The sequence below is a fragment of the Castor canadensis genome, chromosome 4, assembly GCF_047511655.1.
Source record: "Castor canadensis chromosome 4, mCasCan1.hap1v2, whole genome shotgun sequence".
Taxonomy (NCBI): domain Eukaryota; kingdom Metazoa; phylum Chordata; class Mammalia; order Rodentia; family Castoridae; genus Castor; species Castor canadensis.
Window position 1 is genome coordinate 19,775,390 of NC_133389.1, and position 25,579 is coordinate 19,800,968.

Consider the following 25,579-nt stretch of genomic DNA (forward strand, 5'->3'; position numbering starts at 1 on the left):
CCGGAAGATCCATCCAGTGGGACGAGTCGAGCAGGACATGTCTAGCACCGACATGTGATGGTGGCGTGGTGTGGGTGAGGGTAGGAGCGGCTACTAGCTGGGCGCAGGGCACCATCTCACACGGTGGGAGGCTCCCAGTCCCGGACGGCCATCGAGGCCACGCCCACGAACCCGTTCTGGGAGAGGGGCGTGTCCGTGACTGACTCCACCCACAGCTCCGCCCTCACCCCGGCAGCGAATAAGCTGGCTTCTCGTGGGGGCGTGTCTTCAGACGGGCACCGCCCCGTGCCAGACAGCGAATGAGCGCGCGCGCCGTGAGAAAGCTGGTGCGGCTGCAAGTGATAAGGTCCTGGGGCGCAGGTGGGGGGTGCTTGCCCGGTGCGGCGTCGTTCAGGCCCGCACCTGAGGGCGCCGCCGCCGGAGGAACCCAGGTTCCCGGCCGAAGCTGCCCCGGAAATGCTTTCAGCCGGCACAAACATGGCTGCGGCCCTGCGAACTGCCGGCGTCCTGCTTCGCGAGCGGCGTAAGTGGGGCTGTCGCGGCGGTCGCCAAAGCTGAGGTCCCCGTGACCGCGGGAGTAGCGGCCAGCTTGCGGCGGAGGAGAGGCGGTGGGCGGCGCGGAGGAGGGACCTGGACGGACCCTCCCCTCGAGGGGGCCTGGGGGGCGCCTAGCGCACCTGGGGGCACCGGGAGGCTGCGGGGCGGGGAGGTCCACGAACGGGAGGCGCGGGTTCAAATCCCACCAGTCAGCTGGGCGGCCCTTGGCTGAATTTCTCGGTCCCTTAGTCGTTGTCATCTGTAATACAGGGATTGTTTGGAGGGGAGGGAGTTAGAGGAGGGAAGGGGCGTTAAGAGCCTGTCACCTACAGGACGGTAGCGCAGACGTCGTTGTCATCACCACTGCTGATGGCTGTCACGGGGTGCCCGGTGTGGCCGTGTACCCCGTGACATTATAGCAGGACCCGCAGTGGGTTTCTAGAGTTCTAGTGTTTTCTAGAGGTATTTGCACGTTTCTGGTGTCCACCAGTGAGCTGATGGGACGCTCAGTCTGGCACGTGGGTGGAACCGCATTGGACAAGGACGCCTCGAGAAAGGCTCCCAGCCTGGCTGGGACGTGTACGGGGCGCTGTGGGCTCACCGCGAGGAGGTTCGGTGCCCGGCACGCGCTGCACCGAGCCCCTCCAGTTACTGGCGTGAGAGGCTGTCCCGAAGAAGACGCTTGTTTACCGGCCTGATTCTGCTCCCTCGTTCATCAGGGAAGTCCCGCACCTGCTCCGAGTGCAGAGTCCACCCTGAACCTTGCTGTCTTAGTGCGGTGCCTTCGTCAGAGGGCACAGGGCCCAAGGGACCTGAGATTAGCGCGCTCTGGACACCGGGAGACAAAAGGCGCTCCGAAGTTTTACTTCGTGTCCAAATTGGGGGAAAAAATACCACGCATCGAATGCTTTTATTGTAATTGGCTACCACTGTCAACTTCATTAGTTCTGGTACTTAGTTTTCCTGGCATTTTTTCAGGTAACAATTTATCTGTCAATTTGTTTGCCTTATGTACTTATTTTTTGCAGTTCTGGGGTTGGATATCGGGCCTCAGGCTTGCTGGGCAAGTGCTCTATCACTTAAGCCACACCCCCAGCCTTTTTTTTTTTTTTTTTTTTTTTTTTTGCTTTTTTGGTTACTTTTCAGATAAGGCCTAATGCTTTTTGCATGAACTGGCCTAGAACTGCCATCCTTTGGTTCTTTGCCTCCTGAGTAGCTGGGATCAGTTTTTAGTAGTTCAGACATCTGATTGCTTTTTATTGTTTCATTGAGAACTTCAGGACAATGCAGGCACTCTACTATTTGAGCCACACTTACAGTCCATTTTGCTCTGGTTATTTTGGAGATGGGGATCTTAAGAATCATTTGCCCTGGGCTGGCCTGGAACCTCAATCCTCCAGATCTCAGCCTCCCAAATAGCTAGGATTACAGGTGTGAGCCACTGGTACCCAGCAACGCATCCTTTACTTATTCATCATTATTAGTCTTTGAAGCATATGGCATGTATCTGACATAGAATTTAACATTGTTGAAGAAACTGATCTACAGCTCAAATACCTTGAACCGTCACAATTTTCTACATGATACAGTATTGTCCCCTTCTCACATATGGAGAGATAGATGTCAGGAAGAGTGTGTAATTGGCACAAAGTCTCTGGGCTTAAGAAAAATGGCCCTCTGGGGAGAATGATGGAGGGAAGTGAACCAAGTCTATAAGGAAATGGTGACAATGAAACCCTGCTGTACAACTAATATATGCTAATAAAAATGCAGGAAAAGGGCTGGCAGAGAGGCTCAAGTGGTAGAGGCCTGCCTAGCAAGTGTGAGGCCCTGAGTTCAAACCCCAGTACTGCCAAAAAAAAAAAAAAAAAAAAGAAGTAAGGGATTTGTTGGAATAAAACAAAAAGAAAAATGTTCCCCTGTTGTCAAGCCTTTTTCTATGACACAAATAGTGACCATGTAGGCCCTAGAGGAAAGCTTACTTGGCATCACTGGAATGTTCCCTGTCCCTTTCAGATCTAGAATATTTAGTTAGCAATACTCCCAGCAGGCAGTCACCGTAGTGGTTAGGTTAGGCTGGTTTCTGCTGTAGTGCACAGCAGCCCTGTAGGAACAGGGACTCTCTTGCTGTAGCTTACCTGATTTCCAGGCTTTTCTGCATCTGAACTTAGCACTTACCCAGGTGGGTAGTTCCCTAAGCCCCAGGTGGGTTGACCTTGCTCTACAAAGTGCAGCCAGCCTCCTGAATTCCTGCCATCAGGGACACGGTGCTGATCTTTGGCACCACACTGCTGAGGAAGGACCTACGATGTCTCCTGTACATTGCTCCATGGGACAAAAGCTGGGGACTTAGATGGGTCGTTTAATGGCCAAAACCTGGGAAAAGAGGCTGGCACAACCCCAGCATCTAAAATGCCTTGCGCTCCTATTTTTTTTTTTTTTTGTAGTACTGGGGTTTGAACTAAGTGCATACACTTTGAGCCACGCTGCCAGCCTTTTTTTGTGATGGGTGTTTTGGAGACATGATCTCTGGAACTATTTGCCCAGGCTGGCTTTGAACTGCAATCCTGATCTCTGCCTCCTGAGTAACTAGGATTATAGGTGTGAGTCACTGGTGCTGGACCCCTGTCTATTTTTTTTCTTAGTGTACATTAATTGTACAAGGTAATAGCTTTCCTTGACATTTTCATACATGCATGTAACTACTTAAATCATACTCACCTTTCTATTGCCCTCTCTTATTCCCCCTACCCCATATCTGCTTCCTTGTCCCTAGTAATCTTATGGGAGTGTGGTAGAGATTTCCTTTAGGGGTGGGTAGGTTGACCCTAAATTCCAAGTAGAAAGGATCCATTTTCAGCACCATCACTGCCCTCTCCCAAAATTTGATCAGCCACGGAGAAGAGAATTTTGTAAGGTCATGGCAATATTGATGCAGCTTGAAAAGCTACCAGTTCCCAAATTGTGCTAGGAAATCCTAATATACTAGTTGGAGAATCTAGTCCCACCTCAGCTTCCTCCCCACCTCCATTTTTTCAGGTTCTCAGGAAGAAGTGTTTATAACCAGTAGTCAAATCATAGAATACCAAAGTTCTGTTCTCCTAACCCATGACATCTGATGTAATCTCATTCATATAGAGAATTGGTGACACTGTGGCATGATTAAAAACCTGGTTAAATCTCATCATGTCATTCAGAATTAAACTTGTTTAAGCAAGGAGAAGTGCGTTGGTTGTGACTTCCTTTGAACTCAGGGCTTCAAGCTTGCAAGGTAGATGCTCTGTTGCTTAAGTCACACCTCCAGTCCATTTTGCTCTGATTATTTTAGAGATGGGATCTTGCAAAGGATTTACCTAGGCTGGCCTTGAAACTTGATCTTCCTCATCTCAGTCTCCCAAGTAACTAGGATTACAGGTGTGAGTGGAGCAGCGCCTGGCTGGGATTGAACTTTAAGTCAATCTTTGCACTTCCACTTTGACTTAAGTAAGGAAGTGCCAAACTCAGCACAAACTTACATCATTGGTTTTGTTGGGTATGTGCACAGCCTGGATTGAAGAAAATCTAGGTGGCATGGAGATACCATTTTCCTATATTTTGTACCCTTGCTGGGTGACTTAAAAAAATTTTGGTTGGACTCAGGGTGTGGCTCAAATGGTAGAGCACCTGCCTAGTAAGCATGAAACCCTGGTTCAAACCCCAGTGCTACCAAAATAAATGATAAATAAATAAAAGAAATCAGAGCAGGCATGGTTGCTGTTCTCTAGAAACTTAGAAATGAAACTGAAGCTTACACTTATCCTGTGACAGATGCTGCAGGGTGCTTTGCTTGTCCTATTCTCTTCACTTCTCATAAGAGTTCCAACACTTAGGAGTCGTCATTTTACAGCTGGGGAAATTTAGGCTCAGAAAGTTTATAACCTGGCTCCAGGTTACACTGCTAGTAAGTGACAGAGCTGAATTCAGAGTCAGACCTACTTGGTCCACAGACCAAATTCTTCATCAAGGCACTTTGTGCTGGAGGAAGAGGAAGGTAGGAAGAGACTGATCTTAAGTTGGTCTCTGACCTGGTAGTTTGGAGAAAGAGGTTCTGTGTGTAGCATGGGGCACAGTATCAACCACTGTCCAATGATTCTCTCTTCAGTACTTCCTATATGGCTTCAATTTAATTTAATTTCATGTGTATTTAGTGACCAACACTCTGCATGTTACAACTCAGTTTGACACATGGACTCTTTGATTCAGGTGGCTTCTCCAGGTCCACTAACTCTTGTGGGGCCCATATGAATAGTGTACATGGGACTGGGTGCTGGTGACCCATGCCTGTAATCTCAGCTACTTGAGAGACTGAGATCAGGAGGATCAAAGTTTGAGGCCAGCCTGGGCAAATAGTTCCCTAGACTTCATCTCCAAAATTAACCAGAGCAAAATGGGCAGGAGGTGTGGCTCAAGTAGCGCCTGGTGTGCAAGTTCAAAGTTCTGAGTTCAAACCCCAGTAATGCCACAAAAAAAAAAAGAATATACATGACAGCACATCCTTCACATGTGGGAAGGGTAAACTCTTGACCTCTCTGAGCACCTACAGAGAAGTGGAGGCCTTGGGAGAGCTGACCTGCAGGCTTCCCTGCTTCTCTTCCCACCACCAGCTTTTCCTGCCACCCTGCAGGTCAAGAATTGCTTACACTGATGGCACCATCATTTCCCAGCAGAATGGATCCAGGAAGGAAGCCTATATAGACCCTGGTAGTGGGCATGGAGTGTTGAATGCAGGGAATTCTTGGGTCCTGGGAGCCTGGTCTGTCAGGTGGAGTATGGACTCTGGGGAGACATATCTGGTTGGCCAGGTAGACTGCACATTCTGTGGGATGGGGTGTAGTAAAAAGATGGCTAGAGCAAACCCTGTATAATATAGGCCCTCTGTGTCAGGGCCCAAGGTAATATTGGGGTTCCCAGCATTGGTGATTTACTGGAGAAGGCTTGAAGGCAGAAATGAGATCTGTAGATAGTTGGAAATTGGCCCACTTTCCATGCTGTAAATCAGCATGTCTTCATCTTTTCTGTGGGCCCCTCACCTTTCCTCTGAGCACCATCCTACGGTCGGTCACATTGAGAATGTACAGCGGTTCTTGTGAGGGATCATAGCAAAGTCTACAGGTAAGGTAGAGTGAGGAGGTGTGTGTGGCTTCTAAAAAGCCTCCCTACAGTTCCTTACAAAGTCATCCTGGGGGAGCCAACCTCCACCGCTATCCCCTTGGAGAGGCCTTAAGTACCTTTACCCGCCTGCAGAGAAATGCTAGGAAAATCTCTTCTGCCATCACATCTCTTTAAATTTTAAAGCCAGGAATTATGCCCTGAGGACCTCTTCAAAAGAAATTGCTTTCTAGCAAGATTTCATGCTAGCACTTTAATTTTGTCACAGTGGTGTATGGCAGCTCGAGGGCTGGTCAGCCATGGAGGTGCCAGTCAGGGACAGCAGCAGCAGCAGCAGCTACCACAGAGAAAGCCCATCGTGCCAAAAGTGCAGAGCCTCAAGTTCAACCAGAAAAGAGGTATGGTACAAAGAAGGATCTCTTTATTACAAACACCAGTGGATACAAGCTACCAAGGAGGAAAGTTTCTGGGAAAACCCAGTATATGAGGAGTGGTATGGTATGTTCTTGGCCTCCTTTATACAGCTGTTAAGCTACAGGTTTTAACACTCCTTACTCTCCAACAAGGCTGTTGTTAAAGAACACAGAGTAAGTACAATCTGCCAATCATGTAAGAATTGGTCCTGGAATATGTTACATAATACCAATTATGTGTGTGCTGGAAATGTATTTATGAACCTAACACAATTATGCCTGTGAAATGTATGTTCTGTACAAGATAAAGACTAACCTACCAAGAATTTCTGGAGGAAATTCTGCCATTATGATTCAGCTTGTAACACAATGAGCATAATTAAAAATGTCATAATATGATTTATAATTTATTAAGGAAAGAGAGTATATGTTTCATGCCTCACCTCTTCTGTTTGCTGGTGAAGAGTGAAAGCATGATGTTGCTAAGTGTCCTTTTCAACAACAGAAGCCACAGCTGCTCTCTATACCTGCTCTGTATAGACCAGACTCTCTACAAAGGAGTTATTTAGGTCTAAGAGAACATAGAACTGTACTTCAATACCAGGCAGAGGGAACAAAAGAAAGGAGCTTTGATTTATTTAACTCCACCATCTTTCTGCTAGGCTAGATATGGTTCTAGGAAAGTTATACAGCTATGGAAATGAAACATTCTAATTTCATGTTTGTTATTCTTCATTGTGATCATGGTTCATTGATGGACTGCTAAGTAAACTGAGGTTTGTTGGGGAAAGGACAGTATCTTAACTCTCTGCCTTTCAGAAGATGGAGTTCATGCATAACAAAGGTAGGAAGCACACATGTCAGGCTGGCATATGCCAACTAGGGTACCCATTTTCCTGTCCCTAATGGCCTCTCTTCCCACCTTAGCACTAACTTCTTAAGGGTTAGAATAGTATTGGTGTGAACTAAAGAACTGATTCAATGTGGAACCCTTGAAGAAAAATCATTTCATTATTATATTATTCTAGTGGCAAAAGTCAATAACATAAATAGTCTTAACATTAAGTTATTAAAGTTAAATAAAAATCTAAAATAAATCCAGGCACGGGAGCACATGCCTATAATCCTAGCTACTAAGGAGGCAAAGATCAGGAGGATCATGGCTTGAAGCCAGCCCCAGCAAATAGCTCATGAGACCCTGTCTTGAAAAAAACCTTCACAAAAAAGGGCTGGTGGAGTGTCTCAAGGTGTAGGTCCTGAGTTCAAATCCCATACTGCAAAAAATAAAATAAAATTTTTAAAAGGGTTTGGGGTATAGTTTACTGGTAGAGTGCTACCACTGGATCCAATCCCTAGTACTGCCAAAAAAAATCTAAAATAAGCTCTATATTCTATTAAGTAACTTTATATCATATTTATACAGAAACAGTAGAAAAACACAAGTGGAAAAAAAGATTTAAAAATCACTGATAGTCTTATCATGTAGTGTTTTTGTCTCCATATCTGTTAGTTTTCACTCAATATATACTTATTAAAATGTGATAATGCTGTATATGTTATTTTTGTAACTTCCTCTTTTTTACTTACTGTGTCATCATGTAATTATAAATATTCTCCTATACTACTTTATTAGCTTAGGAGTATCTTATTAAATCATTACTTATCAGTCTCCATTATGACCCACTTATGTCATTTCTAGTTTTCCGTATAAGAGGTATTGAAGCAATGAATATCTCTTGGATCATTCTGATGCCAGACCTTCTGAAGGCCCTGTGCCACTTAGTGCTTACACTGAACTAAACTAGAACCTAGACTAGACACTGTACTAGATTAGGGGTCCACAGACCTGTTCTGTGAAAGGTTAGGTGATACAGTTTTTAGATTTTGTAGACCATAGTGCTCTTTCATTGCTCTTTGCCTCTGCTTTTGTAATGTGAGGGCTGCCATAGAGCTGAGCTGTGTTCCAACAAAACTTTCCTTACAAAAACAGGCCGTGTGTGTGTGTGTGCGCACATTTGGTACTGTAGTTCGTCAAACTCTGTTCTAGAGGTAGCATAAATCACTTACATCTTGTAAGTTTAATTAAGGGCTATATACAGTAGGATAAAATTATTGTTTCTTTACTAATTGATAAGTAAAGTTGTATGTTTGATAGTTCAAAGGAAAAACCTCATATTTTGTGACTCCGAGAATATACAAACAGCAAAACATTTAAACTGTTTTCAAGTAAGTTTGAAAACATATTTTGCTGTATACACTTTTATGTTCAAACAAAGGGAACTTGAACAGTCAGACCTTGGTCTCAGGTGTGCTGTGTCTGGAGGGGGGAAGAGAGAGAGACCCTTGACTAAAGCTTTGTACTTCACATCCTGGACTAGAGCAGTTGGACCAGGGCTTGCTAATGCTCCATTCATCATGCACAACACAGTTTTGAATTAAGTGCATGTGTATGTGGGCATTTTCAAATCATGGGCATCTCATGTATAACATCAACATGGGTTTGCAAAACCGTGAGCAGGGCAGAGAAGCATGCACTTTAAAGCCACTCTTGTTGGAGCTCAGGTGTTATGGATGAAAAGCACAGTCCTAAATCCCGTTTGCACATTGATACCCTCTGGGTTTAGGTAAGTCTTTTAGCTTGGGGTTGCTTAACTAGTAATCTGTTAACTGGCAGCAGTCCATTGGAAAATGCACTTAATTTATTGTGGGTCATAGATTTTGAAGGGGAAAGGCAGGATCTCAGCAGAAGATGGGTGGTCTAAGTAGAAAGATTAAGGAAGTATTACAGTTTTACCAAGAGACGCGTCTGGAATTTTTAGGTAGCAATTTTTAGGAATGTTTTGGTGATAGCCTTCTGGGTGAAGAAGTTCTATGACAATGGCATCATCAGTGTAGTTGTTTGGTTTGTAAAAAGAGGATTAAGCTCTCTTTCTCTAAGACAGTGGTTCTCAAAAGGGGACAGGGACATTTTCCCCTTACAATACAAATTTGGCAGTGTCTGGACACAGTTTTGGTTGTCACACCTGGGTGGAACATGTGCTATTGCCATGTAATACGGAGAAGCCATGGACATTACTGAACATCCTACATTGCACAGGATAGTCTTCTGTAAGGCAGGATTATCCAGCCCAAAATGTCAGTAGTGCTAAGGTTGAGAGAAACCCTGGTCTATGATGATGATGTAAAGGTGATTTTAGTTAATCTCTATAATCCTAAATCCTATAATCTCTATATCCCTGCCCTCATTGTAGTGCATTTTCCCTTCTCCATGAGTTGGTTCTTATTCTGAAAATGTGAGTTGAGAATTCAGATTTGTACCTCATTCATCTACAGTGTGTTTGAACAACAACATGGCTTCTACTTATATAAATTTGACACACTCTGCTACTTAACGTTATTGCTAAATGCTTAAAATTGTCAATGAAGATGACATTGTGATATCATTAGTTTTAGAACACATTGAGAACTATCTTACTTTCTGCAGGGTTGGTTTAGTTGTAGCCAGAGGTGTGGTCTGATACAGGAGGTTTAGGAAGCATTCATAATAATGGTGTTTGAGATAAACCTCTAGTTGGTTATTCCTCAGCTGCTTTATCAAGAGTGAGTGTGTGTGGGGGGGAGGAGGGGGATGGGAATAGCAGTACATTGGAATATTATTTGGTGATCAAAAGCAATGAAGTATTGATTCTTGATACAACATGGATAACTCTTGGACATTTTATGCTAAGTGAAACCACACACAACTGGGTGATTCCATTTCTCTGAAAGGTAAATCCATAGACCCCAAAAGTAAATCACTGGTTGCCAGGGGTGAGGGGAGAGGAAACAGGGAGTGGTCTTAATGGATACCAGCATTCATTTGTGGGAATATAGAAATGCCCTGGCATTAAGCAGTTGTGATGGTTTTACAATGTTCTAGATAAAGTACAAACCACTAACTGTTCAGCTTACAATGATATATTTTATGGTATGTGAACTACATCTCAATTTAAAAAAAAAGAAAAGAAGAATGAATGAAAGAAACAGTCCTTATTCTTTAGTTTCTATCACTGCTGTCACATGGCTGTCCTTCATGGGAACAAACAAGGGCCCAGATTCTCTGTGACCCTGCTTAGACTCTGACCTTTGGTTCCAAGTCTATGTTCAAGGTCTTCTGATGACTTCCAGAGCTTTTGGAGGTTAATATGGAAACATTTTGAGCCCAGTGGAGTCCATGGAGGGAGCTAAAAGATGAAGATCAGTCTGAGCTGGGACAATGGGGAAATGGAGGCCTCCTGCATTCTTAAATAGGTAGCCCTGTGATAATACAAAAAGGTCTGGAGGTTTTTGCTTTGCAACAAATCAGTTGCTGCATTTTATTTTAAGCAGGAAGCCAAAAACTGGAATATTAATGCTAAACATGGGAGGCCCTGAAACTCTGGGAGAAGTTCACGACTTCCTTCTGAGGCTCTTCTTGGACCGAGACCTCATGACACTTCCTATTCAAAAGTAAGATATGTCTGAACACCTGTGCTTTTTCAAAATAATGTATGCAATACATTGGCCCTAGGTGTAGCTCAGTTCTATAGTTCAGGGACTTAAGTGGTTTGAATGCTATCTGGCAGTGATTACAGCAACAGCATTCTTTGCTGCTGGAAAGCAAAAGGTGAATTGCCAGGGAGAGAGCCAGCTAGTGAGTATTCTCCTTGAGCTCTTTCCTCCCCAGAGCCCTGGAAATTATAGTTGTCTTGACAGAGCTGAAGTACATTTAAAGATTTTTAAAGATATATTTGTAACTTGGCGTTTAACGGCTGACTAACACTCAGGGAAGCAATGATTATTATTCATTTGTACTTGAATATGGACTGTTCCTGTTCTGTTTCAATCTTTTCTCCCTACTTCCTTCTTTCCTTTTTGCTTTCAAAATAGGTTTTGAAATGAAAAAGTAATACATGTATATGAGCAAAATACTAAAAGTATTTATAATACTGTTTCTTTCTCCTTGAATTCTAGCCTCCCAGTTAACCACAAGGGATAAGCACTGTTACATCTAGAAGTAGTCCATGCATGTCCGAGTAGATAGATACACACATATACCCCACTTTGTTATGCAGACGTGAATGCCCTTATGCCCATTATTTGGCACTTTGCTATTTTTTAACTTAATGTAGTTTGCTTCATATCAGCTTATATAACTCTGTCTCATTCTTTCGTGGCTGTTTAGAATTGTATTATGTATTTATACCTTAATTTATTTAACTTGAGCTTTACTGGTGGACAGTTAAATTGTTTCCAGTGTTGCAATGAACATTTTTGTATACATCCTTGCCCACATGTGCAACTCTGTCTATATGGGTAGGATTCATTTTGTTAAATTAAGAGCAATGTATGTGTTATGTATTTTCTATCCTTAAATATAGAATCAGAATGTAAGGTTGTAGCTAGCACAGGCCCAGAATTTTCAGCATGAGTGTCTGCTGTCTGGAATCTTCAGCATGTGCTGCTAGAACAATTTATAGAGTACAGAGGCAGATATTTCTTAGTGGGTATCTAGCTTTAGGTCTCTTATCTGTACTCTGTTGTCATTGACCTCAAGCTTCTCTTTTAAAGACTTGATCTTGTTAGGTTCTTAAAGTTTTGCTTATCTCTTTTTTATTGAGTAGAAAGTGTTTCTGAGGTTGCTAAAGTGGAATAAAATCCACTTACCTACATGTTAAATGATTTAGCAAGCTGGCACCATTCATTGCCAAACGCCGAACTCCCAAAATTCAAGAGCAGTATCGCAGGATCGGAGGTGGATCACCCATCAAGATGTGGACTTGCAAGCAAGGAGAAGGCATGGTGAAGCTACTGGATGAGTTGTCCCCTGACACAGGTGTGGTGTTTATTTATTGCATAATGCTTGCTTTGTTCTTTCAAAGTTAGGAAATTCAAAATGGTACTAGGTGCCAAATGCTATTTTTTTGTCTGTTCATTTGGCGGTACTGAGGTTTGAACTCAGGGCCTCATGCTCACTAGGAGGTGCTCTACCACTTGAGCCACTCCACCAGCCCTTTTTTGTGTTGAGTATTTTCGAGATACTGTCTCGTGAACTATTTGCCTGGAGTTGGTTTTGAACCCCAATCCTGATCTCTGCCTCCTGAATAGCTAGGATTAGAGGTGTGAGCGACCAGAACCCAGCCAAATGCTGTTATATGTACTAGCAACTCTCAATTTGTGAGTTTCTGTATAACACATGGTCACTTAACTGAGTGACCTTAGCCTTTGACTATAGATGCTTTTCCATTACTTCCTATGTTACAGATAAATAAACTGAAAATTTCATTTCCAAAGGAAGTTTCAGGTAGATTGTAAGGCAGAAGTGACATACCATGAATGGAGATACACATATCTTTGCACTGGACATCACTGTTTCAGGATTGGTGCATTGGCCTTTTCTTACTGATTGCATAGTAATCAGATCAGCATTCAGAGCAGAACTGGCTGGCTGTCACTGAAACCACAAGACACTAAGCAACTTTGAGCAGCTGCTTTCAGCTTTCAGCACCACCCTTGTTGGAAAGTATTGAAGAGCCACATTGGATGTGGCTCTAAAAAGAGGACTGTGCTCATCTGGTAACTCCCCCTGAGAACCTCTCCAAAGTTGCCATGCACAGAATGAAACACCAAATGCACAAAGGAACCACCAGTCCTGCATCTAATCGCATCCAAGACACAACTTGATTGCAGAACTCACCATTTTTTTGTATGGTATTAATGCATGAGCCAATATGAGAAATGTTAAAACTGAAAAAAAATGTGCATGTTAGGACACACACATGAAATGCATTCATTACAAATGCATTTTAGAGGGCTGGTGAGTATCTCAAGTGGTAGAGTGCCTGCCTTGCATGTGTGAGGCTCTGAGTTCAAAACCCCAGTACTGCCAAAAAGCGGCAACTACATTTTAGGGTTTCAGGGTCCAAGACAGGAGTGTGATACTGTGGGAACCCTCACAGAGGGTTCTTGGTAGTGCTGCACCAAGAGGAGAGTCCCTCTTCTCTGAGAAGGCATCATTGAGTATCCCCTTGCATTGCTCTCAGAAGCTGCCTACCCCCTCGCTTAAAAGGACACAGATATCTAGCCCCTTAACACATCATCTCACTTGGAAAATTGTTTGATTGTGCTTCTGAATGTTAGGTCTGTGTCCTGCTTTCAGGGCTACACATGCCACAGGGCATCTTTTTAAATGCTGGCAAAGAGAAAGTTGGCTGCCCTCTACTTACCCCTACCTGTGGAGAACCAGCTCTCCCATCCTTCACAGTTTATCATGATAACAGGTCTAGCAAGAGTCAGACATGCCATTTGTTAGTAGAAAGAAGAGTGGGGGAAGGTGGCTTTTTTGTTTTGTTTTATATATTATTATAGCACCCATCAACATAAAGAGCCCTAAAAAAAGATTTCAGACTCAAGAAAGGAAAACAGACAGAAGGGCATCCTTCCCACTTCTCCTACCTCTATGGTCTTTGTGATGATGAGGTTGTTGATCGTCTAAACTAGTCAGGCCAGCTGTAGCCTCAGCCTTCCAGGTTGGCTGGGAGTCCCATGAAATGACCTGTGTTTAATCTACTGTCTCACTATCAAAGGTCTGAATTTTTTTCTTTTTTCTTTGGTGGTACAGGGTTTAGAACTCAGGGTTTTGTGCTTGCTAGGCAGGTACATTGCTACTTGAGCCGTACCTCCAGCCCCTCTCTTGCTTTACTTACTTTTCAGATAGGGTCTCACACTTTTGCCCCAACTGGCCGTGGACCCCAGTCTTCCTATGTCTGTTTCTAGAGTAGTTAGGTTTACAGGAGTGCGCCACCATGTCTGGTTCAAATGTCTGATCATTTTAATGTGTGGCCTTGTAGTACCAAGACAGGAAGTTATAGGCATGTAGGTTCTGGGATTAACTATCCTCTGCTTTGATAAGTGTCAAGGAATAATAATACCTACTTCATACTTGTAGTGGAAATTTTAGTGGAAGTGATTTTTTAAACTATTCAATGATTAAGCACTCTGCCTCTAGAAACTTATTTTTAGAAGTCCACTATTTTTTATTATAACTTTTTATTATAACTTTGGGGATAAGTTCAGTGGCTTGCTAATTTACTCCTAATATGGCAGAAAATTGTCTTTCCTCTTTTTCTTGTTCCATTCATTTACTCATCCCCCCACTTTTCATCCATTAATTCCCACACCCATCTGACCTCATCTATCTAACCAACCATCAAATCTGTGTGGGCACTAACTACAGGTCAGGTGCAGTACAGAGGCATAGAGCAGTGAGCATGCCCCACCACTCCCTCAAAGAGTGGGCTTGCCTGCTAGTTTTCACTGAGGCAGGCAGTTACTTCTTGTGGGGAATTTTTTTGGTTTCTCTGGGTATTGGAAGCTCATATGGGGTCCTGGTCCTGGTGGGCAGGCTACCAATAGTCCTTTGGCAAGCCATCATCCTCTGTAGCCCATGTTGGGGCCCTCTGAGGCAGGCAAGTTAAATCTTGGCTTTCTCCTGCTTGATAGATGACTGTAGCTCATCACTTTGTTTAGTGACTTTGGGCTATTTACTCACAGTCTACTTTCCTCAGCAGCTTCCTTACCTCTGAATAACTTACTACAGTGCTCAGCATTCCAGGATTGCTGGGGGAAAGCATGAATGGATGGTCTCCTGCTGGCTATATAACTTCAGGCAATTTACTTAGCCACATCTCCAAAAGGGAGGATAACAAAATTCACTCTTAGGGTCCTGGTGAAAATTAACAAAGATAGCTGGGCATATCTGTAATCCTAGCTATTTGGGAGGCCAAGATTGGAAGGATTGTTGTTGGGAACCAAAAGCCACAGTCTGACAAGGTCACTGTGGCTTAGCAACATTCCCACAAGTTCGGAATCTGCAGGTGCACCATGTCTCTATCACGGTGGGAAGGAACGCTGAGTGGTTTCCCTTGACTGAAAAGAAGTTTATACTTAGTCAAGGACACTGGCAGTAAGAATGCAAAGTGGCAAAACCAGAAAGGTTGTAACAGGTCAGAGTGTTTTTGATGTTTAAGTCTCTTCCTCTTTTGTATAAAGCTTGCTGAGAAAAATAAAATTTTTCCAGTTGGTCATCAGCCTTCTGGCCCTCTCAATATGTGTTTTGTCATTCCCTTCCTGGGTGAATGAGTACTTTCCTTTGTCTCGTCTGTTCATTCCTTCCCTGAGCCCTTTCTGGTCAAGGACCTCTGTGATCTTGGCAGATTGTGGTTTGAGGCCAGCCCTGGGCAAATAGCTTGTGAGACCCTGTCTCCAAAATAAATGAGCAATAGTTTGTAAGACCCCCATCTCCAGAGCAAAATGAACTAGAGTTGTGTCTCACGCAGTGGGGTGCCTGCTTTCCAAGAGTGCCTGCCTTGTGAGTGTGAAGCCCTGAGTTCAAACCCCAGTCTGCCCCCCAAAAAAATTTTAAAAGGTAATCATGAAAGGCATTAGCACAGTACCTGGTAAAAATTCACTAAATGTGAGCTTTTATCATTCATTGCAGGCAGAGTTCACGATCTGCTACAAATTTTTTTATTGTTTTATTATTCATATGTGTATACAAAGCTTGGGTCATTTCTCCCCCCTGCCCCCACCCCCTCCCTTACCACCCACTCCACCCCCTCCCTCTCCCCCCCACCCCCTCAATACCCAGCAGAAACTATTTTGCCCTTATCTTTAATTTTGTTGAAGAGAGAATATAAGCAATAATAGGAAGGAACAAGTGTTTTTGCTGGTTGAGATAAGGATAGCCAAACAGGGAGTTGACTCACATTAATTTCCTGTGCATGCGTGTTACCTTCTAGGTTAATTCTTTTTGATCTAACCTTTTCTGTAGTTCCTGGTCCCCTTTTCCTATTGGCCTCAGTTGCTTTTAAGGATCTGCTACAAATTAAAAAGCATCATGCTACACATTTCACGCATTTGTTTTGTGTAATTTTTTGAAAAGGCAAGGAAGTAGGATAAGGTAGCTTCAGGAAGCTTTCAGTTTTATGATTTTTTAAATGCCTGATAAATTATGTGATGTGGATGCCTTTAAAATGCAGGATAAAGAAGAGAAAAGGGAAGAACACAAAGAGACCCAGCAGACTTGGGCCGTTGGGGGACAAGAAAATTACTTAAAACCCTATTTGCTGGGTGCAACTTGAGTGTGGCTTTATGTTGTCAGTTAACTTTATCATGAGTCTCAGAGTTTTTGCATTTGTTTATAAACTAGATGGTCCAGGGTCTAAGGGAAGTGGATGGTGGGAACAGGCAGGGCTTTGGAAGGAACTTGGGCTTTGGGGTTGCAATTCCAGTTTGACTTCCTTCCAGGTGTGGCTGGACAGGTCAGTCCAACATCTCTGTTTTCTTATCTAGAACAGTGGGGAGTGTAAGAAAAATAGTGCAATGTTTGCAAGAAGAGGTTACACTCTTTTTTAATTTTAACTTTTATTTATTTATTTATTTATTGGTGTAAAGATTGAACGCAGGGCTTTGCTAGGCAAGTGTTCTGCTTCTGAACTATATCCCTAGCCCTTGTTTTATATAATGGTTTGTTTTATTTTGTTTTGCTTCTCAGTAATAGGGATTGAACCTGAGCCTCAAGCATACAAGGCAAATACTGTACCACTGAGCCATGTTCCCAGCCTTCCTAGCCCTTGTTTTAATTTTTGTTGTTGTTTTATTTTTTGAGACAGGGTCTCACTGTGTAGCCCAACTGGCTTGAATTTGCTGAATACCCCAGGCTGGTCTTAAATTTTCAATCCTCCTCCTTTTGCCTTCCAATTGCTGGGACTATAGGTGTGTACCACCAGATCCAGCCAACCCGTGGTTTTCTGAGACAAGGTCTTGTTATGTAGCCCAGGCTGGCATCGAACTTATGACCCTCTTGCCTCTGCCTCCCAAGTGCTGGGATTATAGTGTATACCACCTCACTGGGTGAAGAAGTTATATTTTAAGAGTAAGTGCTACCTTTTTCTTCCCTTCTCTTGAGCCTGTCTTATCGGAGCCAAAAACAGAGAATTAAGAAGTAGATGCTTGAATTTTAAAAACCAAGTAAGTAGAGGTGTGGGGGTGGGGTGTTGATCCCAGAAAATAGTGAATAAAGTCCTCATACAAGCTAAAGAATGGACAAGATCCAAGGATCTAAACTTGCCCACATTAGCAGTGTTCTAGGAAATTAGGTTAACTTCTGGGCATTCCATTATGTTTGGTGACTCCAAGAAATCTATATAAAGATTAATACTTTCTCCTTCTTGTGCTTCCTAATAGCTCCTCACAAATACTATATTGGATTCCGGTACGTCCATCCTTTAACAGAAGAAGCAATTGAAGAGATGGAGAGAGATGGCTTAGAAAGGGCCATTGCTTTCACGCAGTATCCACAGTACAGCTGCTCTACCACGGGTAAGGGCGACTCTTTGACAATGGGAAGGTAGACGTAGTCCTGGTAAAGCAACCCCGGGACTATGAGTGCCAAATAAAGGATAAAGCATTTGTGATCTGAGTGGCAAATGTGGCCTGTCTCCTTTAAACTTGAGAGTTCAGGTCAGTCCATTTGAAATCTCATGGTTCATCTGTTTCTTGAATTATTGGCCAGTCAGTGGAGAATTACAAATGGTGGATGGAAGGCAGTGGCTGTTCATGTTTGGTGCTTTAATGCACTTGGGTAATGGATTGGTAATGAACCTTACACCACTTTCTAGGTTTGTAACATAACCTTATTTTTATGTCTATCCTGATATTCTTATTAATATAGTAAAGGTCATAGATATTTTCACTTTGAAAGCAAAGAAGCCCATAAATATGGGAAACATTGATATTTATGTGTGTGTGCTTCATTCAGTTATGGGTTGATTATTGCTTGAACTAAAACCCAGTCTGGGGTTCCCTTTGCAAACTGCTTTCTGCCCCTGGTTTTTAACTGAAGTGGAGAATAATCAGTGCGTAGCAAGCTTTGTATCGTTAATCGTAGGTAAAGCTTCTATTTTTTTTTTGGCAGTACTGGGGTTTAACTCAAGACTTTGCACTTGGTAGGCATGTGCTCTACCATTTGAACCACACCTCCAGCCATAGCTAAAACTTCTACTGTCACCCACAAATACATTTGCTTGCCTTCTGTTTCAGGATTGAGCTCAGCACATTTCAGCACATTGCTTTTAGATATCAGTGTTACTCTTTATATAACTATCAGGAGAAACAAAAGGCTACCGGAAGAAACATTCAGAGCTTGTCATAGGCCTTAAAGATTGATTCAGAGCACCTGTTCAAATGCTCGCGCTCTCATACCCCCCACAAAAGTTTTATTGTGACTTCTAATGGAAATTAACTACTTCCACAACTTCAAGATATCTAGCAATATAATGTCTGAGAGTGGGTTGGATCTTAGAATTTTTAATCTATATTTTTGTTTTGTCTTACAAATATACCTTAACACATAAATGTCTGCTCTCAAAAGCAGGGAAATTAAATTAAGATCTTTATTTCTATGGCAAAGAATTGACCTTATGTTTCATTTCCCAGCTGGCTGTTATTATGTGTTCAGAATTTCAGGGCATGCTCTGTAGTGCCTCCCATGTGTAAGGACAGAACATCTTCACTTCTGAGCTGTGAAAGCGTTTTGGAAACATTTATGCTTTGAGTACCCTAGCATCTTTTAGACGGGCATGGTATGCCAGAGCCAGTATATTCTATGCACCTCTCATAGCATCCGTCTCTGTTATAGTTTCCCCTTCTTAATTACTTCTGGTAGTTTAGTGAATGTTTTTGAGTGACCTAAGAGAACTAATGCAGCTTTTAGAAGCCTTTTGTACATCTGAAAGTGGTATCTACCTATAGAATGTGGTTTGGATGTGACTAGAATTATGACTACTTTGATTTCTAGAGAGATTATTTTTGACCCTTGATTGGACTCAGTTTGGATTCTCATAATTCATTCATCAAAGTTGAACCCATTTGTTATTTGAAAGTTGAATCTCAGCCTAAGCATACATTTGAGATAAAATATGGCTCTGTCCTGACTAGGCTCCTAAATTTGAAACCTAGATAACCTAGTTAACCTAGTTTCTATGATAGAGAACCCAGGAGATGGGAGATGGGAAGCATGAGAATCTGTATGAAGACTGAATAAGAGGCCTCTGTCAGGATTGGCTTCATAGTATTAGTTTGGCCTCAAGACTAGTTTCCCTCAGCCAGGAAAATGTTGCTTTGGGTTGTCAACATAGGCCATCCTGTAGGCTACAATTTTTCATCTCTCACTTAGAAATGCAAGGTTTTGTTTTGTTTTTTTTTTTACATTACATGTTAGGATTTGGTGTCCATTTAACAGATAATAATAAAGAGTGCTGGTAGAAACTCAGTAGGTTTCTTGCCTTATCATGACAGCATTAAAAGAGTAGTTACAAAGCTTTTATTGTAACATGGAAAATATTTATCTTGTAATGTGAAGCAAAAATGTCCAGAATACTCTAGATGCAGAATTATGTCCATCCTAGCAGTATAACATTGTAAAGCAAAACAATTATAAAGAAAAATACCTGAAAACAAGTATGCCAGAATAAAACAATGACTGTATTAGTGTGCTGAGATAATAACCCTTTTCCTTGTTTTCTTCCTCACCTCCTACATTTTCTGTAATGGGGCTGATTCCCTTCATAATGGGAAATTTTTTTCCATATGCTTTCAATTGTAAGACTTGATCCCTGCAAGTAACAGCTGCTTATATTTCATAAGCCTGCAGCCATCACGTTCTCAGTAGAAATGGCCTCAATAATCTTTGACAGTCTGTGGAAATTGATTGCTTTTTAGTGATCTTCATTTGCAGGCTAGTTAAATCTATATGCATTTTAGAGTATTGAAAAGATTGTAATTAGACTGGGATTCTGAATAGAAGCAGTTACCTACTTTGAACTTACAATTACTGCCTTTACTATAGTCATTTTAATTTTTGCCATAATCAAAATGTGTCTATTAAGTGCCTCTCCCCCCCCCCATATATTTCAGGCAGCAGCTTAAATGCCATTTATAGATACTATAATGAGGTGGGAAAGAAGCCTACCATGAAGTGGAGCACTATTGACAGGTGGCCCACACACCCCCTCCTCATCCAGGTAAGCCTCAGCTGCCAGCATCCTCTGTCACCCTGATATATGCTGTGACTCAGATTCTTCTTCCTGCTTGGTGTGCAGTGACCTTCTGAGCCCTACAGTTCTCACTTAAATTATATACTGGAGTTTGTTTTTTTAAGTAGTATTCAGTTCTTAGTTTATTATGCAAAGGGAAATGAAATTAAAGTTTAAAATGGTTACACTCTTGTCTTTTTTTCAGATTCATGTGGTTCCAAATCATAACAAAATTAGATTTTGAGTTTTGTGCCAAGCAGTGATCAGAACAATGTTAAAAATAGTACTTGGTGTCTCAGCTAATTTACATTCAGAGACTGAATGACTGACAGATTATGTAAACCCTCTATTTCCTAAATCCTTTAAGATGTCAAAAGATTACTAAAATGTAAAGGCAGTATAGCCATGTGTTCTGAGATATGAAAATAAATGTAATATCTCAGTGGGGAACGCTTCATATATTAAAAGGAGTTACACATTTCTCCAGTATAGCTCATTTTTATAATATTTATATTAATAAATATATTAGCTGATTTTAAGGGAATTAGTTAAAACTATAATTCGTGAACCAATGGCTTTGAATTGGTGTTATTTTTTTCATTTCAATTATGAGCGTGTAGTGAAATATCGTTCTGTGGTGCACATAGGTTTTTTTATTCAGTAGAAGTTTCTGCTTTTGAGTTATTTTAGGTGGGAGAAATATGAAGTGACTTCGATTTTATCCAGTTTATTTTTTATTCTTTGAACATTCTCTGACAAAATACCCCGTTGCTTCTGTGAAAGCTTGGGGCAGTTACTGTCTGTGACCACTAGAGGGTGCTAGCCGTCATTAAAGTCCGCCCGGCTCTCCCCAGAGCAGACAGCCTCCTGTCGGCGGGTGAAGGGTTGACGCGAGCCTTCACCTCGTTTTAAGTGAACAGTGAAAAGGAGGAACTCCCCTGGGAATGGGTGTCGGTGGCCCTGCCCCGCCGTTTGCTGTGCTCCTGGGCCCAGCCTTGGCCGTCCTCTGTCAGCCGCTGGGAGTCTTGTTGGGAAGCCGGGCTGCTCAGGTCCGTGGACATGTGCAGGGAACCGAGGGATCTGCACAGCATCTGCCTGCCCTGATGCAGGGAGTAATTAGATTTGCATTAAAATTCAGCCCTTTGAAAAGGGGGAAGCAGAAAGATGGCAAGGCCTCTTAACTGAGGAAGTCTGTGTTCATGAAATGAAAGGGAATTTTAGAGGCGTTTATCCGCCCTCCTGGATGTGTGATTGAAGGCTCGGAGAGGCGCCGGGCTCTTTCATTCTGCACCGGGCCGCGCAGACAAGCCCGCAGATGGGTTTTAGGGGACTTAGGTAGCACTTCTGCTTGTGGCACCCCAGTTTGCAAGGTGGCTTAGGCACTGTGGCAAGCCGGAACGAATGGTGTACTTGCAGTTTTGCAAGCTGAGAAAAGGAAAAGCCAACAACCCTGAATGAACTCTGGATAAGATAGGAAATTTTTTGGATATGAAAAATCAAAACTAAACCTCAACTTGAATTCAAAACTTGAACTCAACAGAAATCAGAGTTTAAAACTAAAAGTATTTTTCTTATGCTGCATTTCTACTTGTTACGGGTAGTAAATTACTATTCTCTCATATGGCTGTTCAGCTAGCTGTTGGAGTAATTACAGTCAGTGTATATCCCGGGCTCCTCAAGTCCTCGGAGGCCTCCTTAAACGTGATCCTTTCTGAGCATTCTTAGTTTCCCAACATGCAGAGAACGCCAGAAATAATAGCTTTGGTTTGTATCAAATATTGTCACATTTATCCTATAGGTAAATTATAAATTCTGACTTAGGGAATTTATTTACCAAATTTTGAAAATTCTGGAATGATTAATAATACCTTAGTATTTATTAGAGAAGAGTTTGCACATCCCATAATATTGGCTGACCACTTATTTATCAAAAGATCAAAAGGTGAAAATTTGTATTGTTCTGGTAAATTGTCTTTTACAATTTAAAAAAAAATCTTTTTATTTGGAAATAATTTCAGACATACAGAAAAATTACAATATTAAGAATGGTATAGGGAGCTTTCATTTGTACTTTACCAATATTCACGTATTATTAACATTACTTCTTATTTTGTCATTTTCATGGTCTGTGTGTGTATGTATATCTGTATGTCTGATATATATACATATTTATACATATTCATATACACATGAACCATTTGAGAGCAGGTTGTATATACATCACTACCTTTTAGACCTGAATACTTGACAGTGTATTTCTTAAGATAGGAGCTGTTCTCTTACATGAATACAATTTACTCATGTCCCTTAATAGTAAATTTAACACTGATATTCTCAACTTTTATCCAATTTCTGTTCATTTTCCAGTTTTGTCAGTTGACTCATTATTATCCTTTGTAGCATTTTCTTTATAAGTTAAGTGACAAAAAATGATTAAAGTGTGAGATGAAAGAAAGCCTCTTCAGATCTGGCATTTCAGCACCTATGGATGTGTGTTGAGAAGTGCTAACTACACCAAGGGAGTGAACCAGTCTGGTGGACAGAGGTTTGGAGGCAGCAGGGCCTGAGGTCTAGCCCAACTTCACAGATGTGGCAAGATGGCCCCCATACCCCCCACATCTTTTCCCCCTCTGTGCCTTTAATGGGGTTGTACAGCCTATCTGTCATTAGGAAGGTCAGGAGGAAGACTGCTTCAGTGAGAATTCTGGACTCTCAGGGAAAGATGTCATAAAAATAGAAGAGTATTTTCTTATTTCTCTATTTCTGGCTAATGTATTTTAATGTGATATGCCTGAAAGCCAAAGTAAGGAAGATTTAGAAAGACCCTGTAAGCTGTTTTCCTGCTAACGGAGCAAATGAGAGGTCTTAAAATGACTTCTCCTTCCCATCTGTGTTTCCTTTCCATCTGGAAGTGTGCCCTGTTCTTCCCGAGGGGAAGCAGACCCACAGCCTTCATTTGCAGTGAGCCATTAGTGAGCTTTAGAAGTTTCCCATCAAATTCCCTAGGCCCCTGAAACCGTTATGATCCATTTTGATGATGAACCAAAGCAAAGAGACTGTACTGTTTGCAATTTTTTTAAACAGAGAATTCTGTTTTTTGAGAATTGCTCTGAGATTTTTGGGATATCTCTCATTTGTGAAATAAGTTTGCTCCTTCCATTTCTTTCTTCCCACTTCCCCTTCTCCTTTCTTGGAATCCTCACAGTGCTTTGCTGACCACATTCTGAAAGAATTGGACCGTTTTCCACTTGAGAAGAAAAGCGAAGTGGTCATTCTGTTTTCTGCTCACTCACTGCCAATGTCTGTAAGTAAGAATGTTAGTTGGGTGACCTGCTGGTAGAGTAGTTGTTTCATTTTCTAGATGTGTGAAATGTACCCAGACCTATTTTATCCTAAGCCCAGTGCAAGAATGAACTCTAAAGTCCCAATCTTAACTTGGTACTAACCTATATTTCTTGAAACCTCATAACAATTAATTCAAATTATAAAATTTATAAATAGACCTTGTCTTAATAACCATCTTTAAAATAACTGAAAGTTATAATCAGAAAAAAGAGTTTCTAACAAGTAGGGTAGCTAAAAGAAATCTGCTTTTCCTTGTACTGTTGAAGGAGCTCGACCTGATGTTTTGGTGTGCTGGGTAGTAGAGCCAGCCTCCACTCAGACCAATGCTCGCAATCCTAATTCTTCTGTCCTCAATAATAATAATAATAATAATAATAATAATAATAACTTGATAGTTACCATTTGAATGCCAGGAAGCAATAACAGATCCCGATTTGCTAATATTAGGGACCACCACAGAGAATATGTCCAACATATCAGCTTGTGATCCAGTTGTTCCTCAGTTCATCACATTACACCAGGTTGTTCATTAAAATACTGCCATTGTGCCATGGCTATTCCATTTCTAGAAATGAGAAAGATCATGCCAAAGCACTTTATGGCATATAAAAAGGCTTTCATCAGAATTGTGCCCTAAAAACCTTGCCTTCCGAGCCAGAGAGAGGGAGAGTCACACTTTCTTAAGTGTGATTCAATTTGAACTACGCATTTAATGGAGTGTGCCTCAGAATGGGGGCCCCTCTGCTCGCAGCTCCTTACTGCCACCTAGTGGTCACCAGAATCAAGCCCTGTGCAGCTTTCCATCTCCTACACTTCAACTAAGGAACGCAGTTGCTGCTTCAGCAGTAGGTGGTTCTGGAGATAAATTTCTCCTGCTGGAAGCCTACCTGTTTCATTTTCAAAGAATCATATTCTCTTTTCTGGTGTTACGCAAATCCTCTTTGCATGTCCATCCTATGTGTGATGAGACCCAAGGCGCCAGAGGGAAATTCTCGATGAGGGAAGGAAGAGAACATTTACATAGGAACATTTCCAGATGCTGCCTTGCCGCTTTGCACCCCCAGCTTCACGCCTTGTCCATTCTGCAGGCATGAGCATGCTGCTTCCAGGAGGCCTTGTGGGACTGAGGATTGCCATGCAGTCAGGAGATAAGGCAGGGTAGGGAAGGAGCTAGGGTGGTCCAGAAAGAACACTGATTAAGTAAACTCTCTTTTTTCCAACAGTTGCTTCTGATGACTTTTTAAACTTTTATTTTGAAATAATTTTTAGACTTACAAGAAAGTGAATAAGATTGCAGAGCATTCCTTATGCTCCTCACCAGCTTCCTCTAATACCAGCGTCTTACAGTTATGATACAGTTGCCAAAACTAAGAAATGAGCACTGATACTATTAACTAAACTCCAAACTATTCAGATTTCATCTGTTTTTCCACAAACATTCTTTTTCAGTTCCAGGATCCAATCAGCATCCCACACTGCATTTAGTTGTCACATCTCCTCAGAATCCTTCAATCTATGGTTTTGCTTTTTCGTCACCTTGATATTTCAAGGAGTTATTTTGTAGAACTGTATTTCTTTTGTGGCATGTCTCTCCATTTGGATTTGTCTGGTGTTTTCTCATCATCAGACTGTAGTTATGTGTTATTGGGAAGAACACAGTATTGTCAAGAACAGCCTTCTCAGCATATTAGATCAGGGGGCCCAGGGTGTCAGTATTTTTTCCACTGGTGACGTGATCATTAGCCATTTGTTTCAGGTGGTTTCTGACGGGTTTTTCCATTGTAAAGCTACTGTTTTTCTCTTTGTAATTAAAAATATCTTGGAGGAGATACTTTGAAACTATACAAACATTTTGTTCTTCCTGATTTTTGCCACTAATTTTAGCATCCCTGATGATTGCCTATGGCAATCATTACTGTACCATCCCAGTGGCAGCTTTATATTTCCTTCTATGTTTATGCATTTAAGATATCTAACCATGAGTAACAACATAAAATAGTTGTTTTAGTGTTTCATTTCGAC

The 25,579-nt window shown here is 41.9% G+C and overlaps 1 protein-coding gene across 6 annotated transcripts in view; it reads left to right on the plus strand.

Moving 5' to 3' along the window:
- Window positions 1-288: 288 nt before the first annotated feature.
- The window catches only part of Fech (ferrochelatase), a 30,757-nt gene continuing 5,466 nt past the window's right edge, over window positions 289-25,579 (plus strand). The window contains exons 1-7 of one of the 6 annotated variants that reach the window (XM_020170514.2): window positions 317-523; window positions 5,954-6,083; window positions 10,464-10,586; window positions 11,804-11,952; window positions 17,364-17,498; window positions 20,094-20,200; window positions 23,418-23,516. In XM_020170514.2, the coding sequence (XP_020026103.1) occupies window positions 457-523; window positions 5,954-6,083; window positions 10,464-10,586; window positions 11,804-11,952; window positions 17,364-17,498; window positions 20,094-20,200; window positions 23,418-23,516 (810 nt within the window). In that variant the 5' untranslated portion in view covers window positions 317-456. Of the gene's footprint in view, window positions 524-5,953; window positions 6,084-10,463; window positions 10,587-11,803; window positions 11,953-17,363; window positions 17,499-20,093; window positions 20,201-23,417; window positions 23,517-25,579 lie in introns of all 6 variants that reach the window. The other 5 variants (XM_020170515.2, XM_020170519.2, XM_020170518.2 and 2 more) reach the window with 5 other exon arrangements.